Below are 17,567 nucleotides of genomic sequence, written 5' to 3' on the forward strand. Positions count from 1 at the left end.
AGGCTGCATCCTGCCAAAGGTGGTAAACTTGTGAGACCCAGAAACACAAGGTAGCCTCTCTGCAGGCAGTGAAGCTTGCGTTGCGAAACGCAGTGTGTCTGCCGTAGTGGGGGTGGCTTCACAGCATAGATTTTCAAAGCGATAGCCTCAGGCATTTGGGGGTGGTCACTATCTATTTTTGCTGCACGGGGCTCTTTAAGTCTCAAAGAATATGGAAAAATCTTCCCTCACAGAAAGAATTTCGTGAAACAAGACCAGTTGCACTATTTTACAAATTTAAAAGCCAACATTTGTGGCTCCCCTGAATAGTAACTGCATGACATCGTAATGAAGAGCTACTCGGCGCAATCTTCCACTCAAAGAGGATTCATCCAAAATATTTCACGGGGAGGGACTACAGGGACAAACAGCACAGAGTCAAAAGAAGCACATGAAAACGTCACGCGATTACAGAGCAGCTTCCCCTTAAAGCAGGAGCTAAAGCCAAAGCTCATCTAGAAAGAACAGACTGGACTGGTTGGCATTCTGGCCAGTGAACACGCTGTGCAACTCGCTTTCCCACGCAAAAAATGGCATGTTTTTAAGAGGATGCAGTTAGGGGACATAGGTCTGAAGCAAGGCAGCAGCTGGTTTAGATCAACTGTGCTTTTGAGATGCATGGATCAATTTTTAAAGTTCCATCTGCAATAATAATCTGTGATATAATGAACAGCCTCCCAAGTAATTTAAAAAACATTCTGAGGGTTGGTTAGCAAAAGCTTGCCTTTTTCTTTTGAGAGTCTGCCCCCTGCAGGAGATAAGTGTTCCTACCTCAGAGTGGGAATCGGCGTTCCACGTGCGGTGAAGGTAAAGGGAAATAAAAAGCAACCTGGCACACCATGTGTATGTCAAGGAAACAGGATGTAGCACTTTACTGTAGGAAGCGGGACATTTAAGGGGCAGTATGCATTCTTAGCACTTTTCTATCGCCTTCTATTAATGGGAAACAGCTGAACTTTCCTTATCCGCCAGGTATTCTGCTTTCCACAGAACCCCACTCTGCAAAGGAAAAAGGAGACATTTAAGTGAAATGAAATTGGGAATCTGTGACACTATGATAAATCAGAATTGGTTTTAGCTTAAATTAGGTCACATGTCCCTCATGGGAATCACAGACTAAAACATGAAGGTAACTTAAAATAGTCAAATTCACAGTTAAAAAGCAAAAGGAGACATCCAGTCACACAGAATCTAAAACAGGTGCCAGAAAGTTCTACACCTACCTATTTCGGGTCTGCCTCACTCACCACCCACCATAACTCCCGTGAAATTGTATGTCTATGTGACTTGGAGACTATACTATTACATACAGGAGGGGGCACACAAGACCATCACCCTGGGTCTGTAACGAGAGGCTGCGCAAAAACTTTGGCTTTGCAGCCACTTGTGCAGGATCACCACCTGATCCTGCACACCCACCCTGTGGGCCCCCTCCTCTTCCTTCTTCTAGGCCTACTAAGCCTCCCCCCACCGGCCCCCACATGGGACAGCTTTCAGCTCTACTCCCAGCCTCCTTTCTTGCACCTCCTTACACCACCCCATTCCCCTAAGCTGGGTGGCCACCACCTCAGCCCAAGTATCAGGCGCAGGGACTTCAGGCTGAATGGGGCATCCCTGTTGGTGGCCTCAGTGGTGTCCAGCCAGCCCCTGCCTGAGGGGAGTGCAGTGGAACAGCTGGGGTGGACAGCTATGGATGGGTGCTGAGGCACCTTTACCCTGCTACCCCAGAGCCGGAGCCTGAAGAGTTAGTGAGAGCTGATCACAACACTTACTTAGCAACGTCTTCCACTCCCTCCACTCCCTCCAGCTCTCCCGACCTGCTATTCTCCCATCAAGAGTTTCAGCTCTATTGTAACCATTACCAGGAACCCTGGTGGCAGAGTGCTTACAAGTTGGGCTGCTAACTTCAAGGTCAGTAGTTCAAAACCCCCAGTCTCGCCTGGGAGAAAGGATGGGGCTTTAGACCCCTGCAAAGAATTACAGTCTCAGAAACCCACCGGGGCAGTTCCGCCCTGTCCTATAGGATGAGTTGGCACGGCACTGACTCGATAGCAGCAGTGAGGTTTTGTTTGTTTGTTATTATAACAATTGGGACCACAGACATTCGAGCTAGTTTCAAAGAATTTGTAGAAAATTCCTGTATCTTTTCTTTCCATTTCTGCATAAACTTTCTGAAGCTGTGGTACATAATCTGGTGTCAACTTGAGACTATTAAGAGTGAAAGGGGGAAGTTTAGCCTGTCAATCAGGTTGCAGACCTCATTTGGAGGTGCTACAGAGATAAATAACTCACTGGAGGCGAGACTGACTCTCTCTGATTCGTCTTCCTGTTGACAAGACACATTGAGCTACGCGGATGGAACCAGAGCCCAGGAGCTAGGAGCCACATGGAGACCTATGTCAGTGCTGAGATGCTTCCATCGCCACTGGATCCACCAGACTTTTCACCCACTGGCCTGTGATCTTCCTGTATTCAGCATCATTGCATGGCTACATGAGTCTGAAGAGGAATTGATAGAATGGTATCGGGCATATGGGCTAATAATGGACTTATGGACTTGATCTGGACTCAGCGGAGCTGTTTTCTCAATATACAATTGCTCTTTTAAATAAAACTCTTTCTTATACACATATGAGTCTCCCTGGGTTTGTTTCTCCAGTCAACCCGGACTAACACAGAAGTCCTCTCACATATGTGGTCAACTGTTGCCCGTGTAGGTGTTAAGCTATCCATATCTAGACACACTCCTTCTCGTCTTCTTAATTATTAATGTGGCTTCCTTCTCCTTCCACTCTATTCACGTCCCGTTGTCTTTCCTGCTTTCATTTCCTCACTTGCTGGATGCACTGGGCTTGCTCTACCCTCCCTCACTCTTCCTCCGGAGCACCAGCGACACAGCTGAGTGCTGACCACCAGCACAGCAACACACACTACACCTCAAGGTGGGCGAACTCCCGAGAGGAAGGTGAATTAGGTGACAACCTTGGGACACCTACAGCGTTTCTGCCCTTTTCCTAGAATGTCTCTTGACTTAAGTACTCCAGTCTTCATTGTGAGAACAAAGCTGAGTGGTCAGCCCCCTTATTACAATGACAAGCCAGCTTTACTGGTGCCATCAAGTATCCCAAGTTCATAGAAGATAAAGCCCAAACCCGTGGTCAATTCCAATTCACAGTGACCGTATGGAATAGCATAACCCTGTCTGTCTTTATGGTAGCAGCCTGCCTCATCTTTCCTGTGGAGCAGCTGGTAGGTTTGAATCCCCTAACCTTTTGGTTCCTGGTCTCATGCTTATGCCACTGCATCACCAGGGCTCCTTTCTTCTACCAAAACAAGGCTAAACAGGAACCATATGCACTTGCTTCAACTTACCTACAAGCTCCATGTAAAGACAGGGACAGATGATGTTAACTGCTTACAATCTGATATACCATATGTGCATCCGTATGACACTGATGTGTCAATAATTCCTAAAAGACTGTGATAAACCTCAAACAAAAAACCTAAACAACAAACTCATTGTCATCGAGTCGATTCCAACTCATAGCAACCCTATAGGACAGGGTAGAATTGCTCCCTGGGAGTTTCTGAGACTTTAACTCTTTATGGGTGCAGAAAGCCTTATCTTTCTCCCCTGGAGCAACTGGTGGTTTTGAACTACTGACCTCGCAGTTAGCAGCCCAATGCATAACCACGATGCCACCAGGTCTCCTTGTGATAAACCCAATGTCTCCTTATTTCAAAGCCTTTAGCCAAATGTCGCCAGTACACTTCTCCACTACTGCCTGCAGATATGTGCACAGTCCAGTCCTTCTTTACTGGCCAGCTGCATGGTTTAGGTGTCTACAACCCCTTCGTGCTTTCCCGTCACCGAAGGCCCTGAATTAAAGCAGGGATGATTAAGTCAACACCACCCACCTTAGGTAAATCATTTTACATTAGAAAGGCCATCATTCATGACTAGCCTGCATACACACGTTTCCACGGGCTCTGTATTTAGCCTGTCATTGCAGGGCAAGGTCAAGATTGAAGGTTCAGTCATGGCTTGGTCATGTCTACATAGCATGCTGACATCAGAGAGACTTGAATTAAAGCCTTTGAAGTCAGGTTTCTGATGAAAACTATCTTTATAATCAATTTATTGTTACAAAGTGTGGAGTTGAGTAAAAGGACAATAATTTTACTTGGTTTATAATTGATGGCTAAATTTGGCTCAATGAGGTTTGTTATTATTATTCTATTGCCTTTGTGAAGATGGGAGGGATGGGGCACTGAGGAGCGAAGCAGTGACAGAGCATTAAGAAACCACAGGTGACTGGCCTTAAGCACAGCTCTGTGTCTCACCCTTACAGAGCTGTCCCAGAGGGCTGGGCTCCCCCACAACGAGGCGCAGGCCGCCAGTGACTCAGAGGCCAGCTGCTGAATCCTCTCCTCCCTTGCTTTCAGCCACCTCCAGGTTTTCGGTCAGAGCTGACTGACCAAATTGTGCCCTTACCAGGGTCTGACAAGGTTATGGTCAATGACAGCTACTGATTCCAGGGATTTTCTTGGCCTAAAGAGTGTTGACAGCCGAACACTGCGAATGGGTATCTCTATGGGATCATCTGTGGCTTCCATATTCACAACACACTCTGGTCAGGAAGGCAGAGGGAATGGAAGCATAATAGACCATGAAGCCTCAATTCTAGTCTGGGTGCGCTTTGGCCAACTCACTTTGATTTAGTGGGTCCATCCTATCGGCTCCTAGTTACTTCACCCAGACGGCGTGAGGATGAACTTGGTTTAACACCACAGGATCCCTGGGGGAGCGGGGGTGTAGAAACAGGAGGAAGTAACTGTGGCTGGCCAGCTGGGGGGTGGGGGTGGGGTTGTTAGCCTCCGTGGTGGCATTCAAGATTGTTCTCTAAGGGCACTAGGCTAAACATTTGCTTCGTACCTGCACATTTGAAACTCTGAGCAGTGAGGCCCCGCTCCAAAGACAAGGTCGTCAGAATGCCCAGGAAGCTGGTGGTCACCGACTGGCGCTTGCTCTTCCTGAGGTCCTGCCCACCCATCTGATCCTTGGATTTGTTCCGCAGGGTGACTTGCAGGTTCTGCTCTGAACTCCTCGCCACATTGGCAACGGTTTGCAGAGCCTCCATCCACTCCTCAGCCCTCTGCCGGGTCTCAGCTCGAAGGCGGAGGACATCCTGGGGGAAAATAACTTGAAAGCAAGAGTCGCAGTCATCCAGGTTGTCCATCTGGACAGCCAGACACACATCCACGTTGTAGCTCAGCAGGGGATCTTCGTCCAGCTTGCCAGGCAGGAACGCCATCAGGTAGGCGTGGCTCAGCACAAACGTGAAGGCCTTCCAGTTATTTTGGACAGTCAGCCTGTACAGTGTCCCTGATTTGAGGATGTTTGGGTACTGGGTGGTGCTATCCGACACAGGGGACGGAAGCAGCAGCCCACTGGGTGTCTTCTGTAAACAGTGATTCTTCTCACAGTCCGCATTATGACCGAGCCCTGGTGTGTTGGCCAGTGCATCCTGCCGGGCCAGAGAGCCCGGCCTGGAGGCATGCACAACCTCCCAGAGCTTCTGTCCCCAGTCCAATGCCTCCCAGGGCGACTCCGCCCTGAGCTGTAGCTGAGTGCTGTCAGACAGGACGGTGTCCACCATCCTGGCCTCGAGGTTGCCCAAAACAGATATGCTCTGGAAGTGTGAAAGCGGCTGCGAGGCAAAGAGGCTCTGGTTCCCGCTGCGGTCCAGGCTGTAGAAGCGTAAGCTGTAGGGGGAGAGCTCTGCATAACAGCTTTGCCAGTAACTGTCATGGTTCTTCCTGATGTCCAGGTATCCTTTCTTCAAAATGTTTGGGAAGGTCTGTTTGTGTTCTGGAAATTCAAAGAGAGAAGGAAAGAAGAGGCAAAGAATTAATTAGACCATGCAAAGGTAGGTGCAAGGAAGTCCAAGCAGAAAAGCCACAGTATCTTGGTGATTCAAACTAAACAAGGCAGAAGAAAAATCCCAAGATGGTACCCAGTTGGCAAGATGAAACGGACGGAGAGAAAATCTCAGGTTTTACTCAAAGAAGAATGTCCTTAGGAAGACTTTCTGATATTTATAGTCAACACGAAAACAATATCTAAGCTAAAGAGGGTGAGCACCCTTCCCTAGGGTGAGACTTTATTTCTGAGATATTTCTCAATCCCTTCGCTTGACACACATTTCAGACAGCCGTCCACTCATTTTCCTAAAGAAGGCAAATCATACTCCTTAAGGGTCTGATTTCTGATTTTTTGGCTGAAGGAAAAAGAATAGTACAGATGTATATCTTAAAATAGCAAACCAAAAGTAAAAAGAGGCAGAGAGAAGCCAATTTTACCTGCTTTCCATCTCTGAACCCGACATTCATTAGTATTTCTGTGGTAACTCAAAAGCCATTAATTTCCTGCCACCTACACTAATCCCTTTGTAGAAAGAGATAATGGAGGCCTATTCTCAGGCTATCTTTCTTTTCTAATAATGCAACAAGGGAGGCAGGACTGCTAGAGACGCTGAGGCTGCCTCTCTCCGTCTCATTTCCATCAAGCGCACGGACTAGTTCAACCTTGTCCACAGTAAGACTCTAGCCCCACCCTTTCTGTGACCCAGCGGCAGAGCTACAAATCACTGAATACAGTTTTTAAAATATCTCTCTTGCTTTTAGCAAGTGATCCCCTACCTCCACCCCATTTTTACTTTTTTTTTTTTTTAACAGCTACCATGGATTAGAAAATCTACTTTAATTCAGCCCAAGCCAGCAGCAAACTTGATTATCAGCCCAGTGTTGGCGGTACTCGCTAGTGTGGAAGATGCTGGCTAGGCGGGCTGAATCAAGCGTCCTGCGGGGAGTCTTCATCTGCTGGATAAAGGGTAAGGATAGAGAATGCATGTGTGCTAACATTTGTTCTCACTCAATAGGGGACATTTCTTATCCTGCTCCCACTTCAGCTTCCAACCTCTAACTATGAGAGAACTTCAAAACAGCCTGGGGGAGGTGGGGGGGGATGGAATTAAAAGATAATGGAATTTTCCACAGGCTTTTTGGAGCCCTCTCGTAAATATGCTAAATTGAGACAGAAAAGAGGGATGTTGATCATAGGAAGGGACCCCTATGCATGTATGTCATTTCATTAAAACAACAATCAAGAAGATAGCAAATGAGATCAGGAAGCTAGTCTCAGGGGTGCTCATTCAGGTCGTATCTTATTAAGATGCTGTGCGTGAGGTTAACAGGTATCTTCTATTGTAAAGGGCTGAAAAACTGCCATTTCTCAGTCATCTGTAACACATGCTCCTTGAAAACCAGGAACAACGGAATATTTAAGTCTAGAGCCTTCATTAATTTTATAGCCCTGCTTTCCTTTCTAGGAGCTATCTTTCAACTCATTTTAGTAAACACACACACATTCTTTAAATTCTTCAATTTTATATTGGAATAATATAGGCTCTACACTAGCTAATACCATAAGTGACTGAGAAGGAAACATTGACAAAGATTGTTGGCAATTCCCCAATGAAGATAGAGAGAGATGAGGGTAATCGTTGGAACCTATGAATTTCATACTGAAACAAGCAAACCCAAACGCACTGCCATCAAGTCTATTCAAACTCACAGCGACCCCATAGAGCAGGGTAGAACTGCCCCTGTGGGTTTCTGAGACCAACTCTTTGTGGGTGTAGAAAGCCTCGTCTTTCTCCTGCAGAGCGGCTGGTGGTTTTGAACTGCTGACCTTGTGGTTAGCAGTCCAATATGTGACGCAATAATTCTTCACATTGCTTTCCACTCTGACTAGTAGGAAGCCCTGGGTTGGTTCCTTTCAATGGAGCTCTATTTTTCCTTCGTTCCCCTCCTTACAACTCAGGGTAGTGGCTTACTGCAATGACTGCTACTGGCTGAAGAGGAAGAGAGGGATGTTTCCCATCATGCACCTGACTCATTACTGTATTGCCAACCCACCAAAGAGTTCCTCTTTTGCTATTATTTCCTCTATCCATTTTCAAAATTTCTGTTCTCTTGACCACCACCCCTAGCACATGTCTGAACTGGATCCCTATTTCTAGACCTCCTCCCTCATGGCCATTTTCTATACTGTTATCAGCTTAACATCTGTGGGGTAGTCACTCATTGCCCTTCCTATGCCCCACTTTGGGGCTAAAGCTTTTGTAGGGTTTCTGGTGCCACGTACTAAAGCCTAACCCCCATCCGCTTCTCCTTAACCCACAACAAAACACGGTCCAAAGCACAGAGAGAGCAACAAAATGAACACTTAGGTACCCATGTCTCGGCTTCCACAATCATCGAGTCTCTGATACTCTTGTGTCATTTCTCACTCTTCCCCAACTCTATTTGCTTTGTCTGTCTGTTTTTGTTGGAATATTTGAAAACAAATGGCAGTCATTTTATCAACTCACCTGTAAATACTTGAGGTTGTGTCCAATATAACAGATAACTACTACAGAATTAAATCCAACTTATAGTGACTTTATATAGAGTTCCTGAGGCTACAAACCTTCACGGGAGCAGAAAGGCTCATTTTTTTCCCCCTTGCAGAACTTGGTGGGTTCAAACTGCTGACCCTGAGGTTAGCAGCCCAATACACAGCCCACTACACCACCAGAGTTCCTTAATTTATCAGATAAGGACTTTAAAATAAATATATACATGTATATGGATGATACTATTTTCAGACCCAACAAAACTAATAATTCTTTATTCAATCCATGTCCAGTTTTCCAAGATTGTCTCAAAATTCACTTTACAGATGACATGTTCAAATTTGAATTAAAAAAAGGCTTTCACATTAATTTGGAAGAATTTTTTAAAAGTTTATTGGCATATAACTCACATGCCACACAATTCGATGATTTCTATATATTAAAGAGAGTTGTGAAATCAATTTTAGAATGTTTTCTTCATTTGGTACCCATTATAAATTTCCCCGGAAAGCTTTCACATGATGTGCCACTGTTCCTGACTCCCCCATCCTCTGATCGGCTGACCCGCTGGCACTTTCCATTACTCATTCCTCCAACCTTGGTACATTTTCCTCTCACCCTCCCTCCATTCTTGATATAGCTACATTCTCCTCATATGTCAGGACTAGACTCTAATCTCTGATTCCAATTCAAGGGGACCCCTGGACCACTTCATCTCTCACAAACTGACCTACTCTGAACCCCTACCATTGGCCTACAGTAGCAACCTAAGTTCTAATTCCAATTCTATCCTTACTGTCTGAATGGCCATAGGGAATTAACGGAATCGAAGTCTGTGTTTCCTGGCCTATAAAGTGGAGCTGTAACTATGGTACCTACTCCATTACACCGCTGTGAGGAGAACTCTTAGAAACAAAGCCTGACACATAGGAGTGTTCGAGACTGTTTGCCATTGTAGTCCTTGGACCTCACAAGAAGAGACTTCTTGCCTCCTTGCTACAACAGACACTTCCACCTCTACTCAGCACTCAATTCCTTACTTGAAATTCTCCCTCTACTAACCTCTTTTCCTTCTACCTTCCCGAAATATATTTGGTCCATAAAAAAAGTATTCACTTGATCCTGTCTCTCCTATGCCTTAATTAGTCCCCTTCCTGCAGATTCCAAATTCTTTCAATGCCTCTACTTCCTGTTCCACAATCTGCCACCAATGATTGCTCTGACCTCATCAGCATCATGCTCCCTTCTCGCACTCCAGCTGCAATCCTTTCGTATGTTCCATGAACAAGGCAAACACCTTCTAACCTCAAGGCCTTGAAAGCTGCTCTAGTTTTCTGTCTCCTCAGCTCTGGGTGGCTTATTCACGCTTTCACCTCAAAGGCCCTGTTGTGAGTGAAGCCAGTCCTTATCACGCCACTTAAAGAGCCCCTCCTCAGTCTCTTTCAGTTCTACCACCTCACTTTATTTGCACCAAAGAACTCTCTCCTACTTGAGGGCAGGGGTCTTGAAGTCTTTCTTACCACTGTCTACTAATGGTTGTCTCCATTAATATTTGTTGACTATAGGGACAGAGGTCTACGTAATGTTCTGTAGAGATATCAACTAATAAGACATAGCTCCGTCAACAGAGTTTTTGGCCCAGTAGGAGAGAAAAACGATGCCCCAAAGTAATCCGCTATATGTGTGCAAAGTGCTTAATAAAAGTACAGTAAAATGGCCCAGGAACTCAGTGAAGAAAGAGAGAACTTCTGTCTGAGAAGGTCTTGAACATCTCCAAGTATTAGGTGATATCTGAGATAATGTTGAAGAAAAACCTGTAGAGAGAAGCAAAAGAGACAGTAGTCCAGATAGCCGGCCTGCCAACTTCCCACATGTATAAAATAGAGTTCATCCCCTTTCCAGCACCAGGTCCCTTCAGATAGGCGTTTATCTTCTGTACTTCATCTACCCCAATTGCAACCCTTCTTTTTCTTTTCACAAGTCCCACTTCTCTTCATTGGCAGTGATCCTAGTTTGAACTCCGCTCACCTCACAGTGTGATGGCTTACAGAGTCTTCTACTTCGTTTCCATCCCTCCAGTTATATCCACCTTCTGATCCACCCTGCACACTAGCCAGACCTTAAGGGATCAATAAAAAGCATCTCATTTCTGCACCCAATTTTGAACTAGTTGGGATTGACAGGAAGTAGTCAGACACATGGAAATCAAAATGTTAGCCAGGTTGGAGGACATAGCCTAGGTGAACCCCAAGATTAATTTATCTAATCTCACCAAAATACACTTCCTGTTCCAGTTTAACCTCCGAATGCACACTCTGTGTGCACTGCTACCTTGACTTTGTGCTCAACCTCAAAGTGCAGCGGAAGCATCCTTTTCTTAGTGAAGCTTTCTCTCACATTGAAAATCACAGAGTGGGATCTCTCTTCTCTCTGCACTGTTGGTTAACAAAACAGTTTCCCAAGTCGAATTGTTTCATGTTATAATACTCAACTATCGTTAAGTCAGAAACGGGGGTGGGGTGGGGGGGACGACTCCCACCAATTTATGAAGCCTTTGTTCTGAGAGGCAAGGAGAGAAGTGAAATTATCAAGACCCACTTTACCCCTGACTGCTACAATGTCCACAGCAAAGAACGTGAAGAGAATGATGCAATGGAAACCAATGTGAGTTTGTTTGTTGTACATTTAAAACAGGCTCTTCCAGCTCCACCATGGCACCATGGTGCTGACCACCCTGGTATCCCACAGATAATTGCTATCAGACATATCCTGGTGAAAATTAACTAAGCTCAAGTGATATCTTATTCTGAGAGACCCTTGGATACCTTTTGTTGTGTGTGTGTGTATATATATATATAAGGATATATATATATATCCTTTGTTTTCTCATAATTAACCTAAGAGAAAACATTTATCTGATTACCTGTGAAGGTTCCATTGAAAATATATCTGAAACTCACCTACTACATATTAGCTAGATACTCAACTCAGGGATCTTTTCCATATAAGTCCTTTGCTAAGGTCAGCAGTGATAGAGGAGAAGTCAATAAAGTCCTGGTTAACCTCGCTTCTCAAATATGAATCTGCCTTCTTACAAGCAATAGTCTTTTGCCTGCAGAATTAGTTAAGAAGCCCTGGTGCTGTAGTGAGCTATGCATTGAACTAATCACAAGGTCAGCCGTTCAAACCCACTAGCAGCTCTGTGAAAACCCCAAACTGTGATATTGAGATAACCTTTGAAGAGAAGAAGGTAGAAAGAGAAAAGCCAAAAGGAGGGTGTTCCAGATGGGTAGCCTACAGAATCACGGAGTGCTGAGCTGGCTCCAACTCACAGTGACCTCCTGTATAACGCAGCGATGTTACCTGGTCTGACATTATCCTCATGATCAGTGATCTATCAGGCAGTATTCAGCTGCAACTCATCAAGTTGTTATGGGGTAATTCCCTAAAGTGGATCGCCAGTCCTTTTTAGTCTGGAAGCGCTGCTGAGACCTGTCTAGCATGGGGCCCCCCCGATGGTATGTCACATATCGGTGCCACAGCTTCCAGCCTCACAGCTATGACAAACCCACAGACAAGATTACTGCCTTCTGGGACAACGGTCATTCCCAGGCTTCAGAGTGCTAGGAAACAACTCTGACAATCAACTCTCAAACCATATTCACTCTGAGCAGTAGGGTACTTTTTTGCTGTGTAACTAATCTATAGAAATGGAATATCAAAGAATCTCCCAGATTCAAGCCACCAAATTAAAAAATAAATACATTCTATTACTATGTATTTGGGTGGCATACAGAATCTTAGCAGCTTTGAGTTCAAAGGGATCCAAGGTTCTTTAGCCCAGCATTGTCTACAGGTAGACTCCATCCCATTATGCCTTACCCATGGACTAGCCCCGCCTGCCTTCCTGGCCAAGAAAACTTAATTTGGCGGGGTACAGAGACAACATGCTCAGGAGAGGTGGGCTCTCCCCCCGACCCTCTTGTGATAGACTCACAATTTCTTTACAAGCATAGTAACCCCATTTTCTTTTGCACAGACTGGTTGCTCTAGGGGTGGGTATGTGACACACTTCTGACCACTAAGGGGGTGCTGTTGGGCTACAGAGTCCTGGCTGTCCTTTCCTGACTCGGGCCTTTGCTGTATAAGAAAGTGATCTTTGGTGCTGTTTGTAGCCACTTTGTGTCACACACAACAAGGAACAACTCTGAAAGGCACAGATTGGATTTTTTAAAAAAGAGGCAATAAATAAAAGCCAGATTCACCAGACAGGGCTTTATTAGGAAACGGACACAGAGAGAATGGCACCAGAAATCTCACAGCAGAGAGCAAAGTTCCAGGAGTCATTCAAATCAAGGTCCTCGCACAAAAGGGAGGTCTGGGTGTTTACACACCATGTCATCTAATATTAACATGCAACACCTACAAGCAGGGAAGCTTACACAATGACCAATGGGGTTGCTTTTGTACTAATTAATGGGCTTCAATTGACATTACCCTGGAGAGAGGTGTGAGATGGACTTTTTTCCTGGCCCAGGTCACTGCTCAGCCAGGTACTCTGGTTCTTTCCCAGAGTCCTTTGTGGTCAGGGTCCAGCTTACATTATTCAGGACTCTTTCACCTTGTAACAATGTGGGGAGAAAAGAGACATTACCAATACAGTGAGGATAACAGAGCAAAAAGATAAAAAGTGGCCGTGTCACTGACTGACCTCTGGGCTTAAGTTTTTACTGCATATCGTATCATGGTCAGCATTTGGACACCACCAGCTGACCCTCTGGAGAAAGCCCAGACGTTCTACGCCTGTAAAGAGTTACAGCCTTGAAACCCAAAAGGGACAGTTCTAGCCTGTCCTATAAGATCGCTATGAATCGGCATGGCAATGAGTTTTTAAATGCTTGACAATGACCAAGTTTTTTAATAAAAGCCCTTGCTGCTTACACAGCTTGTATTTGCATATTCTACTACTTCCTGCTGTTCAAAATGATACACCCCAAATTGAACAGATTTAGAAACAGGTTCTGGGAACTGAGAGCATTTGCCCAAGGCTATACTACATAAGGAGCCCTGGTGGCAGAGTGGGCTATGTGCTGGGCTGCTAACTGTTAGTTCAAACCCACCAGCTGCTCTGTGGTAGAAAGATGAATCTGTCTACTCCCTTAATGATTTACAGCCTTGGGAAGCCTAGGCAGCAGCTTCACTGTCCTATAGGATCACTGTGAGCAAGAATCACACTGTGACACTGTGCTTGGTTTTGGTGTATGTTACAGAACGGATGAGTTGGGAGTGAAACTTGAACCTCAAAACTTTAAATACATGGATAAATTAATGTCACTTTCAGAGGAAGTACTTTATACCCCAGGGAGGTAATTTATAATGTTCTTTATCATAAAATGATAATGATGTCTTTAAAGTGAACCAGAGCCATTTCTAAATCATAGATAGCTGAATGGATTTGGGGAGTTACACTTAATTCTAGCCCCAATCTAAGAACAACTAGTTCTTATGACATGTCCCTATTTGATACTCACCCTCAAAAAGAGATTACTGAAGATAGAGGTGCTGTAGTAAAATGTGATGAAGAAACTAGATGGTGCTTAGCTATTAGAAAGAATAGCATCTGGGCTCTTAAAGGTTTGTCTTAAAACAAGCTATTTAAGTGAGGCATAGACTAAGTCCACCAGCCTGTGTGATCCAAGGATTGCAAGTAACAAAACCCAAATCTGAAGGAGGGAATATCAGAGCTGAGATTTTGAACACATGGTTTTCAGGAGGTTATGCATGACAGTGGAAGCCAAAAATCCATTTGCAGGGTCCCCACATGGATTAAGCCTCTGGTGAATCCACTCTGACCATAGTCAAACGGTGTGAAAAGCCTCACTATCAGACAAATAACATTATAAAGTTGATTATGACAGATGTAGTTATGTTAAAATACCTTATTATCTGATTTCCCTTTTGACTCATTTTAAAATTGGCTCCGTTTTTAATATCTTCTGATTTCTTTTTGATTGAGGTTTTAGTCATTGTTGGGTTTTTGGTTTGTTTATTTGGTTCCTGGTTCTGTTTTGTATGATTTCCTATACATGAAATCCAGGATGGGTAAGTCTACAGTGGCAGTAGCCATATTAATGTCAATAGGGGCACTGCAGGGGAGCTTGAGGGGAAATGGATGGCTAACGACAATGAGTACAAGAAGAAAATCTTCTGAAATCGATTTTGGTGATGATTGCACAACTCTTCTATTGAATAAGCAAATTGTATGGTATGTGAATTATATAAAATAAAACTATTAAAAAATAATTAGGGCAAATGAAGATATTTTCAGATTGAAAAAAAAAACATTAAAGATAGACTATACTGTGTTTTACTTGCAGTAAAGGGAATAAGCCCTAAATTTCTTCAAGTCTTAAAGGCACTGTAACATAGTGATGCCCTCGGTCTCTGATGGGAAGCCTAGCACAACACATACAACTATGCCTCACATATTGACTGCATCCGTGTCCAACATTTCATATTTACAACCATAGTAAAAAGTCCAACACTTGACTATTGTGCACATTTGCAATGTAGACCTGGCATTAATGTTCACCTGGGTGCAAGGCAAGAATAACATAGGCTTTGATGATAAAGGTTATATCAATTTGGCACTTATGTAATAATGTACTCATCCTCCCCTTTACGATCACCCACTTCTACAAGAGGCATATCTTTTGCATAATGATCCATCATCGGAGCCTAACCATGCCAATAAGTGAGGAGAAGGTGCACTTGTTACAGGGCCTACAGTGAACTCGACTTCTTTACACCTCACTTTCTTTCTTTGTAAAATTAGGATAGTGCCATCTATCATATGAAGCCACTGGGAATATTAAATAAGATAATGAATGAGCACTTCTTAGTAATAGAGTCATGTTTAAAGTTAATACTCATTAAGTGATCATTCTTATGGGGGAATTATTAATAATGTCTATAGCGATAATAATAAACTTGATCTACCTTGGTGTAAGATGCAGCTTGGGAAAAAGGAAAAAAGCTGTGCCTACCTTGGAAAACAAAGAAAATTGGCACTAGCCTAATTTTCCACGCACTGATATGTAGAATTCAACAAAATGCCTCCCATATGCTCATGCTTGGAGGAACACACAGTTTTCTATAATATGGTTCCTATCTTCAAAGGGCTTCCGATAGTGGAACAGATGGATGCACAAGCAATTACCTATAATGCACAGAAGAGGGAACTATGCTGTGGAAACAAAGTAAAAGGAAAAAATGATTTTAATTGAGAAAACTCGGGAAAGGTCTCAGAGATGCTGTGTCACTTGAATGGAAAGATAATGGAGGGTTTTGAACGTGAAAAAGGAAGCAAAGGTGCTCTGGGACGAAGGAGCGCCGTGAGTGCAGAGGCAGGAGCTGGAGAAGGCGCAGCACATTCAAATAGGCACTGACACGGCGAGGTTAGGAAGACGTCTGGATGTCTCATGATGTTTTCACTTGATTTCATAAGACATGAGGGCTTTCAGTTCATTGTGAAAAGAGAATTCGCTAATGGGATCTGTGGTTTTAGGAAGGCAATGCCTGGAATTAGGGTTACCAGTAACCATTACCCTCGTTAGCTGTAATGGTTAATTTGATGTGTCAGCTTTATGGGCCATGGTGCCTAGTTGTTTGGTCAAACATCAATCTAGATACTGTTATGAAGGATTTATATGTGATTACATCTATTGACCTTAAGTAAAGCAGATTGCCCTTCATCACGTGGGTGAACCTCATCCAATCAATTGAAGGCCTTAAGAACAAAGAGCTTTTCTAGGGGGTATTCTACCTCCAGAGTACAAATCGACAGATTTCCAGAACTCTTCCACTCTTCATCCTTCTGGTTGCCTGACCTGCTGATATTGGGACACAAGATGGCATGACTCTCCATCCTATTCTCTGACCTCTGGATTCTGGGGCACAGACTGCAAGGATCCCCAGCTCGTCACCAATCTAAGGACTTTGGCCTTTTCATGTGAGCCAACTTCTTGTAAGCAATCCAATCCATCTATCTTAATCCTCTCTCTTTCTCTGGGAGAGCCCCGGCGTTCTCTAGAGAAGCTCCACTAAGACCTTAACTTACTCAATGGGCCTACTTTGCCACCAGGGTGCCTGAGACATTAGCTAAGGAAGACAAAATACATTTAACAGAACAGCTACCCCAAAAGTTGGACACTTATTTTCAGAGTTGTGGGGAATCAGAAGGAGGGCTGTCAATGAACCTTAGTGAGTTTCCAGGCTGGCAGGCCTCAGCATTCAATCATGTAGCCAACAGAAACTATACAACCTTATAAAATAAAGTTTCTGTGACCTATTTTAGCAACTTCTTTGTAATGAGTAATCTTGCTGAAGGGTGAATCATAAATTCAGCCAGAGACCACGTCCGGGTGACCTCATTTGTTCTAAGCAGGCTGGAATATTCCCATCTCGACTGGCTCGAGGCTTTTGAGAAACATCATAATTGAAAACACAGTCATTGCAGATCAATCTCACATTTGGATTCTTTAATTTGAAGCTGAAGATGGGGAAAGGAACAGAAGCAGAGTGATAATAAACCCAGGATAAAGATGCTTTCGTGCCATAGTTTTCCTAGCCCCAAAGAAAGTCTCTGCTTGACCTCCTCTCCTGAAGCTGATCAAATCTACACGTCCCACACATAGAAATGAGACCAGGTCACCAGAGTGCGAAAACCACGGAAACAAAATCCAGTTGACCATTGCCCTGGCCACGCAGACAAAAACGTGAGCAGGAGGAGAGGAAAAAGTAAGCTAGATTCTGGCAGCTTGTTGAGTTTCAGAGCTTGAAATCTATTGCGATGAAATGTATTTGTTTTTAAAAGCAGTTCACCAAGAGGAACAGTTAGAAGACACACAGAAATCTTTCCATGTTAAAGAACTTCATCCAATCCTATATTTCCAACACAACCTTTTATTTACTGAACTATGTTAACCGACTCCTATATAACCACGAGTCAAGGTTATAAAGGCAAACTCACTGACATCAAGTCAAATTCAACTCATGGCGACGCTATAG

General features: G+C 44.1%; 1 protein-coding gene across 1 annotated transcript in view; it reads right to left on the reverse strand.

The window, feature by feature from the left end:
* The window catches only part of PLEKHM3 (pleckstrin homology domain containing M3), a 171,949-nt gene that overhangs the window by 146,708 nt on the left and 7,674 nt on the right, over window positions 1-17,567 (reverse strand). The window contains exon 2 of the mRNA XM_004701570.2: window positions 4,976-5,911. Coding sequence (XP_004701627.1) covers window positions 4,976-5,911 — 936 coding nt within the window. The remainder of the gene's footprint in view (window positions 1-4,975; window positions 5,912-17,567) is intronic.

Source organism: Echinops telfairi, unplaced genomic scaffold (genome assembly GCF_000313985.2).
Source record: "Echinops telfairi isolate 266 unplaced genomic scaffold, ASM31398v2 ScPeMD7_3;HRSCAF=10, whole genome shotgun sequence".
NCBI classification, from domain to species: Eukaryota; Metazoa; Chordata; class Mammalia; order Afrosoricida; family Tenrecidae; genus Echinops; species Echinops telfairi.